Source organism: Xiphophorus hellerii, chromosome 18 (assembly GCF_003331165.1).
Source record: "Xiphophorus hellerii strain 12219 chromosome 18, Xiphophorus_hellerii-4.1, whole genome shotgun sequence".
In the NCBI taxonomy this organism is placed as follows: Eukaryota; Metazoa; Chordata; class Actinopteri; order Cyprinodontiformes; family Poeciliidae; genus Xiphophorus; species Xiphophorus hellerii.
In genome coordinates, this window is record NC_045689.1 from 27,207,580 (window position 1) to 27,229,999 (window position 22,420).

At 40.3% G+C, this 22,420-nt stretch overlaps 1 protein-coding gene across 11 annotated transcripts; it reads left to right on the forward strand.

Annotated features, from left to right (window-relative positions):
• Positions 1-386: 386 nt before the first annotated feature.
• Positions 387-22,364, forward strand: sytl2b (synaptotagmin-like 2b). Of its 11 annotated transcripts, none has more exons than XM_032545337.1 (20): positions 389-1,039; positions 2,685-2,928; positions 5,467-5,630; positions 5,784-5,895; positions 7,387-7,435; positions 7,551-7,653; positions 7,743-8,154; positions 8,226-8,428; positions 10,678-13,071; positions 15,106-15,219; positions 15,303-15,353; positions 15,473-15,522; positions 15,610-15,723; positions 17,571-17,734; positions 18,074-18,176; positions 18,298-18,459; positions 18,619-18,703; positions 19,467-19,569; positions 19,662-19,867; positions 21,667-22,364. In XM_032545337.1, exons 2-20 carry the CDS (start codon positions 2,828-2,830, stop codon positions 21,813-21,815), a joined length of 4,839 nt encoding a protein of 1,612 aa, XP_032401228.1. In that variant the 5' UTR covers positions 389-1,039; positions 2,685-2,827; the 3' UTR covers positions 21,816-22,364. The 11 variants fall into 11 exon arrangements, with proteins under 11 accessions (XP_032401224.1, XP_032401226.1, XP_032401228.1 ...); XM_032545336.1 differs by having other exon boundaries at positions 391-1,039; positions 15,428-15,522; XM_032545333.1 differs by having other exon boundaries at positions 387-1,039; positions 15,109-15,219; positions 15,428-15,723.
• Positions 22,365-22,420: the final 56 nt, after the last annotated feature.

Consider the following 22,420-nt stretch of genomic DNA (forward strand, 5'->3'; position numbering starts at 1 on the left):
CCACTGGTTTTTATAAGAGTGGCACAAAAATGTGCATGTAAGAAAATCAAGTGCCAAAACTACAACCTACAACTATTTTTTTAAATCATATAATTAAATTTAAATTGAAAATACTGAACTCTCCTTGTAGTTTAAATAACTCCTTACATTTAAGATAACCTGCACAGCCACTTACTGTAGTGGTAGTCCTCCTAAGTAAGGCTTACTGATGGTGCAAATTTATTTTTATTTTATTTTTTTGCAGCTCACAACTATTAATAATTTTTAATATATTGGATATTTACAATTTTTTTTATTTTATTTTAGAAGGGGCTCGTTAATGTCATGATTTATTTCTTGAATTGTGGCACTTTTGGATGTCCATACAGCAACTGTTTATTTGCTGTATGATTTCCCACTGCTTTCACCCACAAAACCACACCGGAAGTGTGAGATTCATCCATTATTGTGTGTTGAAGGTCAGAGAATCACCTCGCAGTCGCAGTGGGGGGGTTTATTCCTCCAAACCAGTAGCGCAGATGGTGAAACAGCTTCGTGTTGCGCAGCTTTAATTGCTGTTTGACCTCAGCCCGTCCTGTTCATTCCGCCTGTCTGGAAGATGCGCACCACCCTTTTGTCAAACACTAGCCGCATCTCCACCGGTGACACCTGCTGGACAATGCCTGTCATTGCAGCCCGGGCCGGTTCTAACACGCCCATCCGCGACTTGTTTCTTCAGCCCGTTTCGAAAGGAGACCCAGCAGCCGACATTAATCATCCAGACCTACATTAAGCCGCAGGATGATGCTGTAGACGGATACGGCGGTTATTTAATACAATGGCTGCTGCTTATCGTTGCTCGTCTTTGTCAGATCCTCCCCATCCCTACGCTGAGAGTCCGCCCCCTCTCCTCCGCTCCCGTCGAGCGCATCCAGCGGTGGCAGCAGACCTGCGGAGGTGAAGTTAAAAACTTTATGCATTTATCATTTTTGTTCGCTTTTTCCCCCCCTCCTTTTCCCATCTGAATACGAGGTTCTGAGTCGCAAAGTTATCCTTAAAGGTAGGTGAAAGCTATTCATATGTTTTCCAACAGTCGCAGAGAGGTTTCATCGCAGTGTGTCTCAGTAAATTCATGACTCTTTGTCTTAAATTACTAAAGTTTTTCAAAAAATATTCTAAGGATCGAGTTTCAGACGAAGAAATGAGGCAGGACAGAACAACAAGTTGTCTTACCTGTTGCGTCGACTACGTACCTACTCCTTAAATAAACGGCCCCAGCTCCAGTTTAACCTCTGGATTGTCCAGAACAAGAGGAAGACTCGCAATATTTATTAAACAGGAAGCAGTTTACATATCCAGAAAATACAATGGAGAAAATAATCGATTTTTAATTGAATTACGTAATCATTCTCTGAAATTGTTTTTTTTTATTGTTCTGATCCCTCTATAGGGACAGTTGTTTCTTATTAAACACGAGTTGTGCGACCCTTCATCAAAACACCAGGGGACCTCGTGCTGGTGTGGTAATTACTGTCATAAAGCCACATTCCTCAGAGCAAAAGTGGATTAAACTGTTTTGAATAATAGATTATCCATGTGGGTACGTTTTGTCCAGACCAAGCATTGCACTGCAAGTCTTTGAATTCTTCACATTTAATGGTGAGGAAGTGATACAGTTGAAGATAAAGACAATCAAAATGAACTGCAGTTATTAAACAGCTGAAACACCTTCAGGCTTAAAGGTTTTGCCAGCAGATTCAACTCAAGGCAAAGGAGAACCGAGCTGAAGAAGAATGCTCCAAAACTTTAAAGTTTAGAACTTCAGTTTTTTGGTTATTTGTGAAAAAATGTGTCTAATATAAGGATTATGAATAGATGAAATTGAAATGTATTCAAATGTAACATTTTTATTTATTTTCAATTTTAAAAAAGAGCTCTAAAATGTTATGTGGTTATACAAAGGAAAATACATATTGCCTTAGTATTCATTTAAAGCTTCCAGCCAATCTTTTCTGCAATATCAAAACTCACAAATGAAACATTTTGACACCCATAAAACAGCATGGTCCATTTTGTTTGTACTTGTCTATAGCTGTTTTATTGTAAACTTTGAATATTAAAGGTAAAATGCAACAAAAACAAAATTCTACAGGCCTATGGTGACATCACAAAAGGCACAAGGCAACTAAATAGTCATTTTTGAGAAGTTCTTGTCATATTATTGTTCTTCCCTTGGATGTGTTTACTATTATTCTGTCCTTTATATTTAATGCTGGCTGATCAGCTTAATTATTGTGCCTTTTATTATTTAATACACCCAAACAAACACAAAGCAGAATTAGCTGCAATTTTTTTTTCTTTTTTAAAACATTGTACTTTGAGAAACCTTCATGTGGAAAAAAAAAATATATATATATAAAAACAAATGAACAAATAAATGGCCACTCAAATCGCTATTGGGGCCCTATTTTCAATTCCGCTTCGGGCCCCATATAACCTTTGGCCGGCTCTGCTTGTTTCTAAATTGAATATAGATGGTGAATACCAACATCTATTAATCATAATCAGAAGCTCGTTGTTAGCGACAAGTCCCCAAAATAACCTTTAATGGCTTAATTTTCAGTAGTCCTTTACATGAAGTGTGCACCATGTGAGAGAGAAACTTCCTTTAGCAACCTTTCTGTCCTCTCTGTTTTTTTTTTCAGTGTATTGTTACCGTGGATACATGCGCAAATACATCCTTCTCAGGAGGTGAACGGCGGTATTTGCTCAACAGAGCCAGCGCGCGTTGGGCGTTCTCACACCTGTCCGCCGAGGGAAAGCAGCAACAGGAGGAGGAGGGGAAAGCATGATCGACCTGAGCCACCTGACGGAGGAGGAGCAGGAGGCGATACTGACGGTCCTGAAGAGGGACGAGGAGCTGAAGAGGGCCGAGGAGGAGAGAATCAGGTGGAAAGAGATTCACGCAGTCTACTTTTCCTTGAAAGACTCCTTGCCGTTATTTTCTTACGCAAACCTGAATGTTCTAGTAGACTTGAAATGAAAGCCCATCTGAGTTTAAGTTAATGTCTTTTTATACTATCCCACCAACACCAAACCTCATGAAGGAGAGTCTTTGCTTGATGCGTAACACAATGACAGCCTGTCTGGGGTTGGACGCTGAGGGACCTAAATGTGATCAGAGCAATTAGATTACAGCTGGATTGCAGAAATTTTCCGTGACAGCCTTCAAAATGAGCTTTATTCTCGAATCGCCTTCGTCTGCAAACAGTTGAAGCTTTTGTCTCCTGACCGTCAGGAGCCTTTGAGGATCCATCTTTGAAATTCCAAATCAGCTGTAAATGTACAAAATATATACACCTGAGTTGGAAATGTGTTTAATTAAATTACTTTACTTTTTAAAAGTGAGGTTTGCTGTAAAACAAAGAGCTCTCTCTTCATTGGGCGTTTTAATAGAGTTGACTTCATTACCTGAATGATGGCTGCGTCCCGTCCGGCCTGATGTAAAAAGGATTAAGCCAGCAGCCTGTAATAATGCGCTACCTCCGCCTCACATGACGGCCGTAATTCCCCCCGGCCAGCGGAAAGATGAGCCGGAGTGGTGGAATTTGTTTTGATCCCCCTCTAACTTTATTTTAACTCCACTGAGATGTTTTCCAATTTACTCTCTTGAGCGCGATCATGTGAAGCAGTTGTGTAACGCTGTTGACGGAAATTGTAATGGAAGTGATGGATTCATCTTGTTGCACAAAGAACCAAAGATCAGAGTACAAAACCAAGACAGAAAACTTTTTTTAAGCTTTATATCATGTTATGTTTCCTCATTAAAAACATCCTTGAATCTCCCATGGCAACCATTCAGGGTGCCTAAACGCTTGCTCTCACCAAGCCCCGCCTTTTTCAGCGAAGCTCCTCCTTGGAGCCGCGGTTTTCAGCTGAGCATCCCTCCATTGTGCCTTCCCCACTCAGCTCCTCCAGACTAGCGGCAGCAGCAATTGGGTCCAACACTCCTCAGAGAGGCTGTCAATGGCATAACGAGAAGCACCGTTGTGATGAGGTGCTGAGGGCAGAGTGTTGGAAAGAGTAGGAGCATCTTAAAGAGATAGAGCCCCAATTTTAAGGAGTCAAATTACAAAACCAGTTTTTTGAAGTCATCTTTGATATAGTCCTGCGACAGACTGGCGACCTGTCCAGGGTGAACCCTGCCTCTTGCCCAAAACGTTAGCTGGAGATAGACACCAGCACCCAACCTGACCCCACTAGGGACAAGGATATACAGAAAATGGATGGATGGATGGATCTATGCAGTCTTTGTATAACAACTAAAGGCAACACAGTGACTTGATTATGCTATAAAATGGTGCTTTGTGCATGGAAAATTTATAATACTGCCCCTTTAGGGAGAAAAAAAAGTTATTCTAACCCAACTTGAACCATGTAAACAAAAAAAAGAAAGTGAATCCCCTCTTTGTCAAACAATGAATTAACTGTGATTAATTATAAATAGAACCTGTCTGACATGTACTGATCAAATAAAATTCAAGAAGAGATTAAAAAAAAAAAGTCCTTGATGTCAATCAGTTTGGGTCTTTCCTCCAGAGGAAAAGTCAAAAGGCTAAATGTCTAATGTCATATTAAACCCTTTGGATTAAAAATTGAATTTTAGTCAAGTTTATGTGCATAAAGGCAGGCGGGGAAATACTTTTGGCAATATGGTGTGCAGTATGAAACCATAGTGACTTTACATTGCAGTGATGTAACGGCAGCATTGTCTTTTTCTTGACAGTGACTGATAATTTGTCCCACCAGAAGTTTCTGCTTCATTTCCTTATATGTCTCAATATAGATTTGATAAGCACATCAAGCTGCGATCTGTGAATACATTCCCATCTTTCCCATAGCTAGCAATAGTTTTCATGCAAGCTGTCTGCTGAAGGGCGAGGCTAAGTTAGTCTGGTTAGCTTGTTTACTCTCCGTTTTCATATGACTTGTTGATCATTTGACATTTAACACATTCAAATGCGGTCCCAGTCATTCTCCGGCTTTCCAGATGAAGCCGTTTGCTTTGAACGTCGTAAAGTTTCCTGAGAAGTGTTTGCTCTCCTCCGGTGTGGGAAGCTTTTCGAACACATCAAACAGAGCAGGTCACATGACACAGACAGACAGGAGGAGGAAGACAGAACAGGCTTTCTTCTCACCGGAAACGCAATTCCATCGGTTTAAGTTAAAACGCTGCATGACATTTCTGCACAGTTTGTCTTTAAATATTCATTTGATATGTTTTTATTATTCATTTCAATATTAACCAGGACTTTAAGTTGAGATTTTGTATTGAAAGTGCCTTTCAGCATAAACAAATATCGTCTAACTCCTTTTTGTTTGCTGATGTTGGCTCATATTTTTCCATCTTTAAAAGCGACTTACAGAAAAAATAAAAAATCCTCTGGTCAATGTTGCAATTTAGATTTTTTTTTTTTTTCATGACAGGAAACTGGAGAAGGTTCTGGACAGCGGGTCTCAGTCAGATGTGAAGCTGAAGTACCTGTCGGGGGAATGGTTCTACGAGGCCAAGTCCCAAAGACACAGCGACAAAATCCACGGATCAGAAATCATCCTGGCGTCCATGAAGCAAGGGAAGCCGGCTAGTTTGGGTCTGCTTGATTTTTAAACCCGCAAAAGTTCCAACTGTGCAAAAAACCCCCCAAACAAACAACATTTTAAACTTTGAGGTCTTGGTGACAGAATCTGAGAGTATATATTAAAACATATACTCTCCCCCCCCCCCCCCCCCCCCTCCCCTGCAGACGGGTCCGTTCGAGTGGAGAGAAACAAAACGCCCAGCAGCCGCAGCTCAGACTCAGCGCCTCCTCCAAAACCTGCCAGGTGTTTCGAATCCTCACAACCACCGGAGACGAAGTACACAATCAGTTTGATCTGTCCATTTCCAATGAGCTCCTCTGATTTTGTGACAAATCTTAAATTCGGCTTGAGATTCAGACACCCTCACATCTGAGAGACATTCTTTTGCTCGGCCCTTAAAAGACGCCGGCGTCCTGCCAGTGAGCAGACAGTCTTGTGACTCGGCTTATGTAAACATAGGTGGTGCTGCCTGGAAACAGCCCGTTTTCTAACCCACTTTGAAGTGTGCACGGCAAAATTGACAGAACAATAGCTTGGCAACATTTAAACTTTTTATATGGACTGAGACCCTCGAAAATAAGCCTGCTACACTGCTGAGACGTTTCAAAAAGTAATGATAACAGAAAGGCATATTTTATAACTTTGGTCACAGCTTAGACTCTGTCAGCAAGAGAAGAAGTCAATATTTGATTTGGCTAAGCTTTTTGAACTTTTTTCAAAGGCTGTAAAAACTCCAACTCCTTGTCAGGTATTTACACTATGACAAAGGCTACACTTACTGTGTACTTTTGAAATTCATCACCTCATCACATGAGCTTTTAGTGCAGTCATATTCATTAAATTAGGCAAATTTTCTTCCATCCTCCATCTGCCCCATGTTCAGAGTTATGGCATTTCATATAATATTTAATTTGATTAAAGTAATGTGTTTTACATATGCGGTGTGTTTCATAGTTTTCTTCCCCCTTGTATCTTTTATGTTTTTGTCATGTTAGAACTACAAACTTCAATATGTTTTATATTACACTTAATGTTGTGAGTCCTTTGGAAGGTATTGTAGTTATTTATGAGGCCGTAAACAAATACAGTCATGAAGACAGTGGAAGGTATTTTACATTTTAGAGAATAACCGTCTACCCGATCATGTTAATATTTGTAATCCCGATCAAAGTGGTTTGATTTTAGGAACATATGTAAATAAAGATCCATAAAGTTTAAATAGAAATGTTGACAGAGTAAATGGCAAATTTAAGCTTTTGAGCATTTTACTACCAACAAAAAAAAAAGAAAAAGAAAACTACTGTAGTAGCTGCATTACTACGACCCAAGGATGCATATTAATGAGCAACTTTTATTTATCAGCTGACCCACAAGTGTACTGAAACTCTTTTACAGAAGGAAAAAGTCAATCTCACCTCATCTTTCAGTTTATAGATTCTTTTAGAGCGGCATCATAAACGTGACTTGCAGTTTGGGCATAAATCCAAGTAATGGGAGGTTTCTCAGAGAATGGAAGTTATCGCAGATCACAAACTGAGTGTGGGACATTCCAGGTACAAATTTGCAACACCTCCAACTTGATGTAAAAGTGTCACAAAAAAGTCCAAAAAAATAAAAACTAAAAAAATTGGAGCCTGGAATCCTGAAAGTGACATTTGCATGGAAACTCTTATGTCATGCGTTATGTCAGCTTATTGCTGATGATGTTTTACTTTTCATCTTGCGAAAGTGTCTAAGAATATCAGCTATTTATCTTTTCCCCTGCAGTGACGCTGAAAAGGAAAATCGATACTCATCAGTTCGTTCCCCCAAAATGGTAGGCATTGTTTTTAGAACTGACAGGTTAGCTTCCTGTTGTACATCTGTACTTTTCTCTGTGGCACAGCAGCTGCTGAGATCTAAATCGTTTGTCCTTTTCGTTCCCCTCCCAGCCGAGACACAACCCCTTTAATCGAGCTTCCCTCATTGTGGTTGAGCCTCCTGAAAAGAACCATAACACGGCCCCCCGTCTGGACCAAGAGACGCAGGAGTCAGGTGGGGAGCTGAGATTTGGAGCAAACAGGTTTGTGATAAAAGCCACAGCAAAATCTTACCTTTTTTTTATTTTTATTTTTTCCACCCAGAGGCAATTTCCCGGCGGAAGAATGCCCCGGCGGGGGAGTCCAGTCAGACCTCGGGGGGCTCCGTCACATCAGAAAGCTCCTCCACGGGCTTCAGACCCGTACCGAAGAAGAGGACGTTCCTGCCTCGACGCGGCAGCCAGCAGGGGTTAAACGCTTCGGCGAGGCCCGCGGCCATTGTGCCTGCCCCACGACGGAGCCGCCAGCTGGGATCCAGCGGGAGCTCTAACCAGTCTGGCCTGAAGATCACAGATGAAACGCCTCAGGAAAGTGTTTATGCACCGGTCACGGGTTCTGCGCCGACGTCCACAGCGGCAGATAAAAGTTCCCTGCAGCCACTCAGTGCTGTATCTCAGGTTTCCTCCAATTCAAGTCTGGAGATGGACAAGAATTCAGCATCAACAACAAGAGAGCGGTGAGTAAAAACCTTTACTTGATACGCTCATCCAAAGCCACCTGCGTTTCTGAAGCTCTGCCACGTTTCAGCCCGGCTGCTCACTCTGGGACTGATGTGAGCGCTGACAGGGAAACGCCACAGCAGTGGGTCGAAGCCCGAGACGAGCGAAGAGAGCGCGCGACCTTGAACATTTTCAACCTACCGAGTGATAAAGTTCAGGACAGAGACACGAGCAGCAGCGTGGGAACAGCAGGGCGGCAGGAGGAGATGAGTTTACCTCCAAACACACTGGGTGAGCTCTCTTTCAATTATGAGTTCATCTTTTGTTTGAGTATCTCTCCCATAATCATCACCTGAAACATCATCACCTTCCTAAAATAATGACCCAAGTCAAGTTTTTGCCAAAGCTGATTTTGGCACAAAAAAAAAATACTTTTGACAAAAAATGCTTTAAGTTATTTCACTTACAAGTTGCTATAAGTGAAATAATCTGCCACTGGACCTAGTACTTTATCAATATTAAGGAATCATTTGATTAAAACAAGCTGCTGTATCTTGATGAAAAGATAGTTTGGTCTAATTTCAAGTGTATTACGATATAAACTAAACCAAAAATACTTGGTAAGACTTTGTGTTTTTGCAGCACAGCATTGTTTATTATGATGTTTGAAAAGCTTATGAAGCCATTTCTCAGATTTTTTGAACTCCAGCACATCAGTGAGAGCCATTATCTACAAATAATAATAATAAAAAAAAAAAAACAGGAAACATATCTAAACCCTTCCAGGAATAGCTAGCCTACCAAAATTACTCCAAGAAAAAATGTAGTTCTAAAAACATGCCGCATTTTCCCCACTGAATGAACATCATCAAGCTAAGGTTGTATCATTTATTCTATGGCTTAATATCTTTACCAGGTCATTAAGAGATAAATAATGGGGTCAAAAATGTCTTTTTTCTTTAATTTTAGCACCATTTTGATTTAAGTCATGAACATCCATCGCTTCATGCTTTTCCTGCTGCGCATTTTAAAAGAAAAGCTGTAAGTTGGCTAAAACCGTGACGCTTTTTCAAGTGGGAGGTGTCAGCAGGTTAAATTCATGGTTATCTGGTATTTAAAGATAAATCAGACTCCTGTTATCCTTGGATGACATTCATTATTCTGCCATCAAAGGCATTTATGGGCAGACTATTACCCGATAAATGGATTTGTTATCGTCAGATAAGTCTGTATTCCAAATTTATCCAAGTTATTATTTCATTTTGAAGAAATTGATGCCATGTGCTCTGGATCAAACATGAAAAGGACTAATCAGACCATATAGACCTTAGTGATGGCAGCATTAGAGTCGAAAAGACGCAGAAAATGTTTTGGAGCAGCATATGCTGCCTTCAGAGCATATTTTGCATGCATTTTTCAACAGGACAATGCAAACCCCCCACTGAGCACACATGGCAAAGACATGGCTGCAGAGGAAGAGGATAGCGGACTGGCAAGCCTCCAGTCCTGACATGATCCATATGAAAACGATGACCCAGTATCGTTACACAGCTTAAATGTTAGAAGGAAGAAGTCTTTTAAAGATTTGGACATATTATTTTGTGGTGAAAGCTTTAAAGCTCCAATTTAAAAAAAATAAAAACAAGAAATAAATGCTCATTACTAATTTAAATGAGCTCCATGAAAAGAGTGAATGAATAAAAATTGTACAATTTATATATCGCAATGCTTTGCAAAAGTACTCAAGCCCATTGGACTTTTTCAAATTACAGACGAGGCAAGGAGAGCATTAATCAGAGAAAAAAAACAAAGAGTTCATAGAAACTTTGAAGGAGCTGCAGGGATTCAGAGTTGGGGTTGGAGAATCTGTTGAAAAATGATTCGTTGTGCACGCCACTGGAGTCGGGATTGCTTTTCTTCAGCAGGGACAGGAAAATGTTTTTTTTGGAGTTGATGGAAAGAGGGAGCAACACAACCACAGAGCAAAACTACAAGAAGGTCTGCTAGAGTTTGCAAAAGACTTGAGACTAGGGCAGAAGTTCACCTTCCAGCAGGACAATAAACCCAAAGACACATCCTGGTAAAAAATGTAGTAGTTTAGACCAATGCATCTTCATATGTGAGAATGACCTAGTCAAAAGTACAGACCTAAAAAAATCTCAAAGACAAGAATGTTGATGGCAACATATTGTCCTTAATCAATTTGGACTGAGCTGGTGTTATTTTGCAAAGACGAATAGTCAGTCAAACATTTAATTCTCTAGATGTGAAAAACTTCTTGCATACCCCATAAGATTTACAAAGATAGTTCTACAAAGTATCACTTACTTTGTGTTAACCTGCGACTTCATCAAAATGTCTTACTGTAAATTAACGTAGAAACATTTATAGGGTGTAAACACGTTTGCAAGACAAAGTATTTTTCTTTCCACATGGACTGGTATATTGCACTTTTGACACTGATCAATGTAATAAATTAAAGGAAACCACACACCAGTGAGATGTGTATTTATCTTCTTTGCTTCCTCCTCCACTTCTAGATCCCATCCCTCCTATGTCATATGATCTCCACTTCATTGACAAATCCAATCAGCAAGCTCAGAAGCCCAATCAGATGACCGCTTTCAAACTGTCCTCTCAGACAACGAGCCCCACCGGTGAAGAGGACGACTCCATAGCAAAGGTGCTGGACTGGTTCAACCGCAGCACGGACAGCAGCGACTGGCTGAACTCAGAAGACACTCTAAAGGCCTGCACAGGCTTTGATAAGCATGCGTCTGTCAGCAAATCAAGGGAGGAAGAGTCATTCGACAGAGGGACCAGTGAAAGAAAGCTAGATAGATCTGAGACGACAACAAAGATCAACAATGAGCTCAACAGAAAAGGAAGCAAGGAGACGCTCGATGCTCAACATCTGCATTCACAGGACGTTAGGGATAGTTGCGATGAAAGCAGGCCGTTGAAAATTTCTCATTTGAAATCATTCTGGGAGAAAAGCAACGCGGGCCCAAAGATACTTATCAGCAAATCCGTGACGCCAGCCGACAAAGGAGTAAACTCAGCTCAGGGTTTTGCAGTCAAAGAACCTGATGTACACTTTGTTCCTGGAAAGTACAGTGGAAAGGGGCTCTATGATAAGTACACCCCAGATCAAAGTGTTGAAAGCGAGCAGCAGCCACTCAACAACCAAAACATGCAAATAGTGAACTCTATTCAGTCAGAAGCACCCGAAAAGTACAATAATGACTCTACCCATTTGAAGTTAATATCCAATCTACAAGCCACCAACAGAAGAGTGTTGGAAGGAGAAGGTTTACTTGCAAACAGACCAAACCCATCAGAGAGAACAATCATAGATCAAGAGTTTGAGAGCGATTCTGCGGCTACACCAAATCTACAACCAGACAGCATTTCAGGATCTAAAGAAATGTTCTTGCAAGATCTTCTGTCCAAGACCGCTCCTGGATCTCAGCTGGATCCAGACCTCTCAACAAAGGTCGGCTTAGAGTTGGAAAATTTCAGTTTGTCCAGAAATGGCTCGGACATGGATGAGAATGAAGGGCAACTCACCACAAAAGCCAAACTTCACAGAGATTCGGTTGAAGATGTGAGAAGGAGAGACAGTGAGGATAAAAACTTACACTCAGGCTCATCTCCCAAAGGAAAAGATGATCCAGCCACCAAGGACAGGGCCGGCGGTTCATACTCAAACAAGCAACCATTGCAACACCAGGAAAGCACAGCGGAGAGGATAAAGCAGCTGAAGTCCTTTTGGGAGCAGGAGCTTAACAAGCCAATGTTCTGCAACGGCAAACCTAAAGGTCCTGGAGAGGGCAAAGTGACCCGTGGTGTGAATCAAACAAAACTGATGAAGAGATTCACAAAGTCCGAGTTTGACTTGAGATCAATTGGAAATGATTCAGGAAGCGACGAGGAAGGTAGTAACAAGAATCCCCAGAATTTTACGGTTCTACCATTGAATCAGAGGTTAGACAAGATGAATCCGAGTCTTGGAACGAGTCGTGCCCAGTTTAACTTTCTGCGAGAGTTCTGGGACGAGGCTACTGCTGACTCTAAGGCGTCTTTAACCTTTGACAAACCCAAAAGCCCCAAAAGGAAAGAGCCCCTCCGTTCCCAGCTTTCATCCCAGGATTTAAAGTCTGTTGATGCGGAGATTTATCATGTAAGTACTGCTCTTGAGAAAACAAGAGGAGCTGCCATGAAGTCATTTACTTCTCCCCAGAGCCGGTCAAAGTCTCCACATGATAAACAGGTTGGATCTGGATCAAAGCTACAAAGTGACAACAAAAGTAACATGCCCAATTACACGCAAGCAGAGACAGGGAAACAAAAACAGTTCAAAAGGAGTGCAAAGGACGTCAGTCGAGAAGAGAAGGCCACAAAGCCACAAAGCGGCGTAACCAAAGACATTCGGTCTCCGAAAAGCAGAAAGGACAGCTTCTGCATCTCCAGCAGCCGTGGAAGTTCTCTGCGCCGCGCCACGAGCATGTTTGCTCTGAGTGTAGATGAGAAAAAAGATCCAACCCAACTGAGAGTAGACCTCAGTCCTCTCCGGTCTCAGAGCAGGAAACACAGGCAGCTCGAGCCAGAGTTTGTGATTCCACGAGCGCGGGCTTTCGTCCCCACAGACTACCGCCACTACCTGGGGATGACGGACAAGACCAGCGTTCACACCACGCTCGCGCTCGCGTTGAGCGAAGACGCCGCAGAGGTGAAGTCCATGGACGATCTTGATCTGAGTGAACCAGTGAGGGCGAGCACACCGGTGAGCTCAGAGGAGCGCCATGGCAGGAAGACGACCAAGACAAGCCAGTGGCCCGTTTGGGCAAACTACAGCAGCTCAGACACAGGCCCGGAGTCGTCTGTCAGCAGTACGTCAGAAACATGGTCCAACATCTGGAACAGTTCGAATCGTAAGATCTAACTTTATGTTTTCTTAGTAACATTCACCCTAAATAGCATTACCCTTTCTGTTAATGTGAAAAGTGAGAGTTTCTTTAATATTGTCCCAGCACAATGTTACACTATCAAAATTCAGCCTAGCTCTAGTTCTGTTCCCATGAAAATTTTTAACTTATAAACAAAAACCACATAGTTGTTTTTTTTAAATGGAAAATCGTTTTTGTTTTTAGCTGAACTTGTCAGTTGTTCACATTTTCACTAATCAAAATCCACATATGTGAAAATTCTGATGTTTAACATCTGCAGTACGTAAAAGATAGAAAGCTTCTTCTTGTTAATGTTGGCTTTCATTTTTGTTTTTATAGGTTATTCATTTCTATTTAATTATGTTAATTGATAGCTATCTAATAAGAGTTTTCTAAAAAAAAATTCTAAATGCCACTCGGTTCTCTCAAGGCTTCATAAGTTTGCTTTTCTAAGAATATTTAAATACACATATAAAACAATGTTTTGCGACATTATCATCTGTGGAGCTTGTTTGTGTTTAGCTTCGAAGCCAAACAAAATACAAAACTGATGTAATTTAGATCAATCTAACAGTGATTAAGGCTTAACCTTCACTTCCTCTCATTGTCTTTTAGCAACTTTTCTTCTGTTGTGGCAGTTTTAAAAATATATGCTATTTTTATTTATTTTGCAATTTTATCTTTAAATGTCATTGTTTTGGCATATTGTAAGTGTAGGAGAGAGAGAGATCTATCTATCTTGATCAATCAAGATAGATTGATTGATCAATTGTCGATTAATCAACAATTGATCAACAATTGATTGTTGATTGTTGGGGTGTTAAATATTAAAGTCAGGTTCACCTACCTAGTAAATTTACTTATTTGCTACAAAGGCTTTCTGGCTGCAAGACAACATCAATCAAAGATCCAGTGGCAGAAAACCTGCTACTGCTTTGAAAAAGGTTTAACATTCAGGAGTTTATGTGACACAATCAACACAACAATGATTAGGTCAGCTGCTAAAATGCTCAGTGAAGACAATCTGTTTAGCAAAGCAGCCACTAGGTAACTAAACTCTTTTAGTTGTGATTTCTTTTTTAAAAAGTAGAGATTGACTTTCTTCTGCTATTTAAAAAATGCTGGTAAGTTCATTTCAATGTCTAGTTTGGCAAAAAATAATATATAGATAGATCTCTCTCTCTCTCTCTCTCTCCTACACTTAAAATACGCCAAAACAATGACATTTAACGATAAAATTGCAAAATAAATAAAAATAGCATATATTTTTAAAACTGCCACACCCTAACAGAAGAAAAGTTGCTAAAAGACAATGAGAGGAAGTGAAGGCTAAGCCTTAATCACTGTTAGATTGATCTAAATTACATCAGTTTTGTATTTTGTTTGGCTTCGAAGCTAAACACAAACAAGCTCCACAGATAATAATGTCGCAAAACATTGTTTTATATGTGTATTTAAATATTCTTAGAAAAGCAAACTTATGAAGCCTTGAGAGAACCGAGTGGCATTTAGAATTTTTTTTAGAAAACTCTTATTAGATAGCTATCAATTAACATAATTAAATAGAAATGAATAACCTATAAAAACAAAAATGAAAGCCAACTTTAACAAGAAGAAGCTTTCTATCTTTTACGTACTGCAGATGTTAAACATCAGAATTTTCACATATGTGGATTTTGATTAGTGAAAATGTGAACAACTGACAAGTTCAGCTAAAAACAAAAACAACGATTTTCCATTTAAAAAAAACAACTATGTGGTTTTTGTTTATAAGTTAAAAATTTTCATGGAAACACAACTAGATCTAGGCTGAATTTTGATAGTGTAACATTGTGCCGCGACAATATTAAAGAAACTCTCACTTTTCACATTATTTCAATAATCTGCATTTTGTTATATTTATGTTTATGCATTTTTTTAAAAGTCTGCCTTTTTGGTCTAATGTGAGCAATAATCTGTCAAAATCAAATCTCCTTGTGAAAATGTCTTGCCCTACTTGTGTCGTTTCCTCCTGCATAGCAGAAGGAAACGAAGACGAGCAAAATCCGGTCAGAAAGGCGCTGCGGCGAGCGGAGGCACGGCCTAAAAATCTGGCTAAAAGCATGGAGGACATCACCGCATCCGCAGCACCACGTCAGCACGCCCTCTACAACATTTCTATGTTTTACATCTGGTAATGACAATTGAGGTGAGTTTGTTTTTCACTGTTTTCGAAGGACAAGAAAGGAGGGCTGACCCGGCTGCTGACCTCAGGCGCAGCAGTGAAGGTAAAAAACGCACAAACGTTTGAAACGCAAATATTGCAAATATACTAAAGATTCTCTGAAATACTGCTCCACAGTTTCAGCCATCTCCACTCCTTCCTCCTCTTCTTTTTCGGATCCGGACCACTTAAAGAAGATGAGCAAATCCGTCCCGTCGTTCTTACAGAAGGAGGTAAAGCTTTCCATTACTGAAGAACGAACCCTGCACCGCGTTCAGCCGCACAAGGCTTTCCTCCCCTGCGGTCCGTCTGTGTTTCAGGAGCGCGGCATTGACATCGACTTCTGCGAAGGCAGTAACCCTCTAGAAAGACTAACAGCGGGCAGCTCAGCGACTATCCTGAGCAGCTCCTCTGGCATGACGTCTGTGTCTTCTGTACGTTCACACACTACTGCTTCTGCATGAGCATCCTCCCTGTGTAAACGCTGCCTTCGTCACCTGTTGGCTTTGTGTTTAAAACTTCACTTCCACTGTCTCACAGATGTTAGAAGTGTGACGTTGTGTCCCTGTTGCAGGTCATCCACTTTCAATCGGTGTTTTATATTTTGCTAAAGCGTCTGCTGTTCAAACCAGTGTGCTAAAAACTAGGACTTAACGTGTTAATATGACATAATGCAGATTGATCACATTAAGTATTTGGACCTAACTGCCTCTCTCCTGCAGAGGGTTACTTAGTTCAAATAACTAAGTGCACTTAAAAAACACTAAATCTTACCGAGTATTTTTGGTTCAGTTTCTAGTGCAAATAACTTTTTGTCTTATTTCAAGTGCACTAACTCACAAGTAATCTTTCAGCAAGATGTAGGATCTTGTTTCAAGTCAGTAATTCCTTTATATTGATGAAAAACTATTAGTTGCTTTGGCAGATTATTTCACTTATAACATGGGAAAATGTCTTGCTGTAAATGAAATAATCTGCCAATCCAGACACCAATAACTGATTATTGTTGGTCTATACAACAACTGAAAGTTGATGTGCAGACCAACAACCTTCGGTGTGTTCCCCTCTTGGCTTGAGGGAAACACAATGTCTCATGACTTTTTTTCAACAATGATCTTCCATAAAGGCCAGATCTGTGTTGTGGATGAGCAATAATTGTCCTACTGACCGATTTGGCCATCTTAGCTGTTGATCTCTGCAGCTCCTCCGGCGTTACCATGGATCTCTTTGATGATTAGAAGGTTCTTTTTGCCCAGCCTGACAGATTAGATGTTTTTTTTGTTTTTTTTTAAGCTTTGAAGTTGTGCGATTTTCAGATGATGGATCGATCAGAGCTCAGCGAGACGTTCAGTACTTGTGATGTTGTTTTGCAACCTATCCGCTTTAAACTTCACAGCTTTATCACGGGTCCGCCCGCTGAGATTCTTAAGTCTTTTATGACTGTTTGTTCTCTAATATTCTCTAACGGCGCTCTGAGGCCTTCCCAGTACAGCTGGATTTATAATGACCCAAAAATTACAAACAGATGGACTTTATTTACTGATTAAGCGACTTGCTTGTGCAGTTGGTTGCACATGATCTCCTGTGGGTTAGAAGAATAGAAGTGGAGGTCACGTTTTCAGGATTTGGTTCGCAAGAAAATTAAAAGTTTAAAATTTTTTGCTTTCCATCTAACTCGCTTTTTTTTTTTCACAAAATTTATTAAAGTTTGGAAAGTCATTGTGGTACAAGAAGTCCTGTTTTTGTTTAGTCGGGTTTCTTTTTCCTTTTTCAAAAACAGGGAGCACATCTAGAACCTATATGTTCATACTTTCCTTGGCAGCTTGACATTCTGTTTTGCTCTAAAACATAAACAAGGAAATGCAAGCATGTTTTTAACAACAAACAAACATGTAATGAGTGAAGTATTATGATGGATAATTTATTTTAATAGGGTAATTTGTGGTGAGGCGATGCAAAAAATGCAAAAATTCCTAAATAAATACATTTTTTGTTTGAAAATTCAATAAAGCATTATCTTCTCTTAATGCAGCAACAAGTAATTACGAGCTAAGAAAAAAAAAAAACATACTCTAAGGGCGAAGTGACTTCAAATTGTACCTTTATGAGACACAACAGCATAATGGTCCTTAAGATGCTAAAGCTAGCCTAGCCACTGGACAGATAGGTATTCTTCCTATTTGCCAGAAAATTTGTTCACTCAGCTTTAGGTCAGATTCTTGTAAAGGTTTACCTAACTTTTTTTTTTTTTTTTTTTTTTTTTGTTCCTGCCTGCTCTCAGCTGAGTGGGAGTGTGATGACCATGTACAGCGGCGATTTTGTGGAGGTTCAGGGAACCATCCAGTTCTCCATCAACTACGTCCAAAGACTGCGGGAGTTTCACATCTTTGTGGCAGAGTGCCGCGACCTGGCCGCAGTCGACCCGAAGCGGAGCCGCTCCGACCCGTCAGTCCTGAACGTATTCTTTACCAGCCGGTGTTGTTTGTGGCCGGTGCTAATGTGCAACAAATTAACCAATTAGACGTAAAATATATCCGGCTACATGTGGCTGTAGACTGACTTACAAACACACCTAATTAACAATTGTGGTTTTCTTTCATAATACGAAATAAAAAAAAAACCTTTTGTAGTATTAATCAAAACAAAAGTGCAATTTTGATATTGTTTGCTGATGGTTGGTAACATCTAGTCATAATTTTCTGTACGTCTTTCAATAGAAGTCCCGTTCTACTCCTGCTAATTGTCATTAATATCATTATGTTGCTTTTTTTTTTTTTTTTTAAGGTACGTCAAAAGTTACCTGGTTCCTGACAAAGCCAATCTGGGAAAGAGGAAAACATCTGTAAAGAAAAAGACACTGAATCCGACTTTCAACGAGATCCTCCGGGTACGGCCGCGCACTCAGTTGACCCACTGAGGTTTTGGTTGGGTGTTTTTTTTTTGTTTGTTTTCACACGCTAAACACTCCGACCCACGGCAAAACAAAAGCGTCTCTCCTGTCCGCACAGTATCGTGTTCGCATGGAGTACCTCAGGACACAGACGCTCATTCTCTCCGTCTGGCATCACGACACCTTTGGGAAGAACAGCTTCCTGGGCGAGGTGGACGTGGAGCTCTCCAAGTGGGACTTCGACCACACCCAGATGAATTACTTGGCGCTGAAAGCCAGGGTAAACGCAAACACACCGCGGCACAAAAGCTGCGCTACTTCTTTCCTCGCCGAATAACAGAGGGTTTACTTTTTTTTACCTCCATTGGTCCAGCCTGTACACTCATTATTCCCACCGGACTAGCCAGGCTGCTCATGTCGCGCCTCGCCTCTTTTTCAGACTCTACCGTCGATTGCGCCGCTAAACGGGCGGGGAGAGATGAGACTGGCAATCCGCTACCTGCCGCAGGTCACCCACAGCGAAGGTCTGCTCACAGTCACCCTCCTCTGCTTCGGGAATTAGTTGGTTAGGGATGTAAGTCTTTAGCTTGGGAAAGTCAGTGAAAATCATAACAATGAAAAAAGAGACCAGGATTTAAAGTAACTTTCTTGTTTGTTTGGTTTTTTTTTAGCTTATTGCACCTCTTTTGCCTGCTTAAATAAACTTAGCGCAGAAAGTAAAGGAAGTCATATTCTGTCAGTTTCGTTCTGTAGCTCAACAACAATAAGGAAATGTTTTATAATGTGGACGAAACAAGAAATTGGTATTTCTATGATTTTTTCCCCCCCCCTATGTTTTTATGCAAAATCTATATATAATATCTACAACAGGCTTTTAAAAGTAACTAGCATTTGGTCCCTATTTTATTTCTAATAGAAAAACATTTTAGTTACACTTTGTTAGCTTTCAAAGTGAAACATTCGTTGTAGTATATATTTAGAAAAATAGTTATTTGCAGCTCTTGACGAGTTATATATTTTCAAAATTTTTTTAGCTCATTTTTATTTCATGCCACAGCAAGATTATGAATGTCTTCAAAAGGGCCGGCTGTGGCAGAATGTATTTCTAAAACTCTCTATTAAACCATTGCAATACTCTTTGTTCGGCTTTCAGCAGCGGAAGAAACTTCTACAAAGTTTTGACTCCGGGGGCTAAACATAAATTCACGCCACACTTTTCAGATGTACCAAAACAATGTAAAACCATTTTTCGTTCAGCCACACAAGCAAACGTTCCTTTTCTTCAAGGTTTACCCAGAGATGTCTCCAGCAGCGGAGAGATTCACATTTGGGTGAAGGAATGCAAGAACCTCCCTTTAATCAGAGCCACCATCGACCCGTACGTCAAATGGTAGGCAGCGGATGAATCGTCTCAAACAAGGTTATGCTTTCCACGTCTGATGTGTGAAGTAAACGCGCCCTGTCGTTCTCCCTTGCTTCCAGCTTCGTGCTGCCGGACACGAGCAGGAAGAGCCGCCAGAAGACGCGCGTCCTGCGGAGGACCGTGGAGCCGGTGTTCAACCACACCATGGTGTACGACGGCATCGGCGAGGCCGATCTGACCGAGGCCTGCGTGGAGCTCACGGTGTGGGACCGAGACCGACTCGCCAGCAACCTGCTGGGGGGGCTGAGGCTCGGCGCCGGAACAGGTAACCATCGCCTGATCGGTGAGCGGGTCCAAAGGTTTTCTTTGGACATTGGCTCCTTTTTCCCCCCCGTGCGGTCGTTGTAACTTAAAAATTAGGTCGGTTGGTAGGAAAAAGCTAAAAGGAAGAAGTGTTTCAGGCTCCTACTGTCTCCTCACTGCCCCCAAAAAATCTAAGTGTTACCAAATACAAATATGTTAGTACACTTGAAAGAAGACAAAACTAACTTACAAGTAACTTTCCAGAAAGAAATAAGTTTGTTTTCGGTCAATGACAGGACACTTTCCCTTTATAATATGTAAAAATAAAAATAAAATTATTATTCCACTGGTACGTTACATTTGGGTGAAGGAATGCAAGAACCTCCCTTTAATCAGAGCCACTTGTACCTAAAATCTTTTTTTTTTTATCAATATTAAGGAGTTATTGACTTAAAACAAGCTCCTGTATTTTGCTGAAAAGCTACTTGTGAGTTAGTTTCTTTCTTATTTCATGTTTACTAAGATTAGAAATGAGACCAAGAATCCAAAAAAAAGACGAAAAACAAAATCAACCAGAATGAACAGAAATATGATTTGTTGCTTCATTCTGTCGTTTTTCTCTTCTGGCTTTTTTGTTTCTATCTGTTTCCGTCTCTATGTTTCATTTATTCATTCAATTGTTGTTCAATTATGACTTTAAATCTATCTCTATCATTGTATGTAGTTTATGGTTAACTTGTGTCACAATTGGTTTTTCTTATGTTGCATTTTTGCAACAAATGTTTCATGTACTCTGTTGTTTCTGATTGTTTTGGCTGTATTTATTGTTTTTCTGACACATTTGGATAGTTTTACACATCCTCGTGAATGAGGTGCACGTAGATAAACTAACTTGTGGTCACTTTTCCTTACTGGGCCCTGCCAGAAAAGAAAACGCTGCTTGGTACCGTAATCACAATTTTGCTGCATCGAAGTTCAGAAAAGACGTCAGAAACCTGAAACCGAGAAGAAGCTCTGACCTTTTTAAGATCTGAATTATATTTTGAGATCAAATAGGTGAGAGAAAGGAAACTCTAAGCCACATGTGTTAAACTCGAGGCCCGTGGGCCAAATCCGGCCCGCCATAGCTTTTTATGTGGCCTGTTAGATTCTAGACTAAACACCAAGTGTGCTTAAATATTAAGTTAATCAAATCATTGCAGTTTTTTTCCGTTTACTGCAAAATTATATCAATCAGTCGATCCAGTTTCTTGTGAATTATTGTGGAAATTCACGCAAAATCAACAAGTCCTCGCACTTTATTGCACAAATACGTAGTTGGGAGGCTATTGCATATTTTTCTCAAAAATTGCCAAAAACATTCCTACTTGTACTAAACAGCTGCCTCAGCCTTAATGGAAGTCAGATTATAGTCGGTGATCCATACAGCGAGCAATAAAAACTTGCATTTACCGTCATAAAGAAATATCACAAATATTTCCAAATTAGTGCCGCAAACACTTTGATTTTATTGCAAAAAAAATAAATCACAAAAGCAGTTGCTTAATCCTGGATGGACTGAAAAGAATTCATTAATATTTCTAACAGTTTAACGGGTTTTATCAATACATTCTGGCACAACCGGCCCTTTAAGAGCATTTATAATCTTGATTTGGCCCAAAACGAAAAAAGAGTTTGACACCCCTGCCCTAAACAAAGAAATCCTGGTGTAAATGGTTTAAAAAAAAAAAAAAGAGCTGAATATTTGAAAGTGTTAAAGTGCCTGAATCCAGACGTTACCAGAGGATAATCCAGTGTCGGCTGCATGTTTCCTCTACGCAGGAAGAAGCTACGGCGCTCTGGTGGACTGGATGGATTCCGGCCCGTACGAGGTGGCGCTCTGGGACCGCATGATGGCTTCTCCCAGTGAATGGGTGGAGGACGTGCTGCCGCTGAGAATGTTAAGTTCTGCCAGAGCAGCTCTAAAATAAAATACACCCGACTGCTGCAGGAAGTATTTATTTCCATTGACAAAAACCTGGTTAAATTATTGTGTTAAGCTGAAATAGTAACCGCAACCTTACATCTAAGTTTGAACAATTTGACTTTATTTAACCTTTAACCTTTAATTTGACGCCGAAAAAGCAAACTCTCTTTCTATAGTAAGAGTGTAAGACAAATGTTGGCAAAATGAAGGATATGGACACTGACGTCTCTTCATATTAAAGGTAAAAAGATCTTTTTGTTGTATTTTATCGGAGAAGTTTAAAGCTTTGGCTGTGAAATTAAGTTTTCACATTTTTATGCCAAGAATCCTGAAATACACTGGGTTGGGAATTTGGTTATTTTTAACCCTTGCAATGGGGACTCCTTAACTTTGAGTACTATGTTATAGATATTCCACTTTGAGTCATGAAATTTAGGAAAGTTGCATTTATAGAGTCGCCTTATATGCTGATGTTTCCAAAGTCTGCAACCTACACCCCATAAAACCACAACCTGTTGTTTGATACCAATAAAATTCACAATTTCCTATCTTACATTTGTATTTTTTTTGTGTGTTTCTTGAAGTGAAACGATAGAAATTACTTGCATT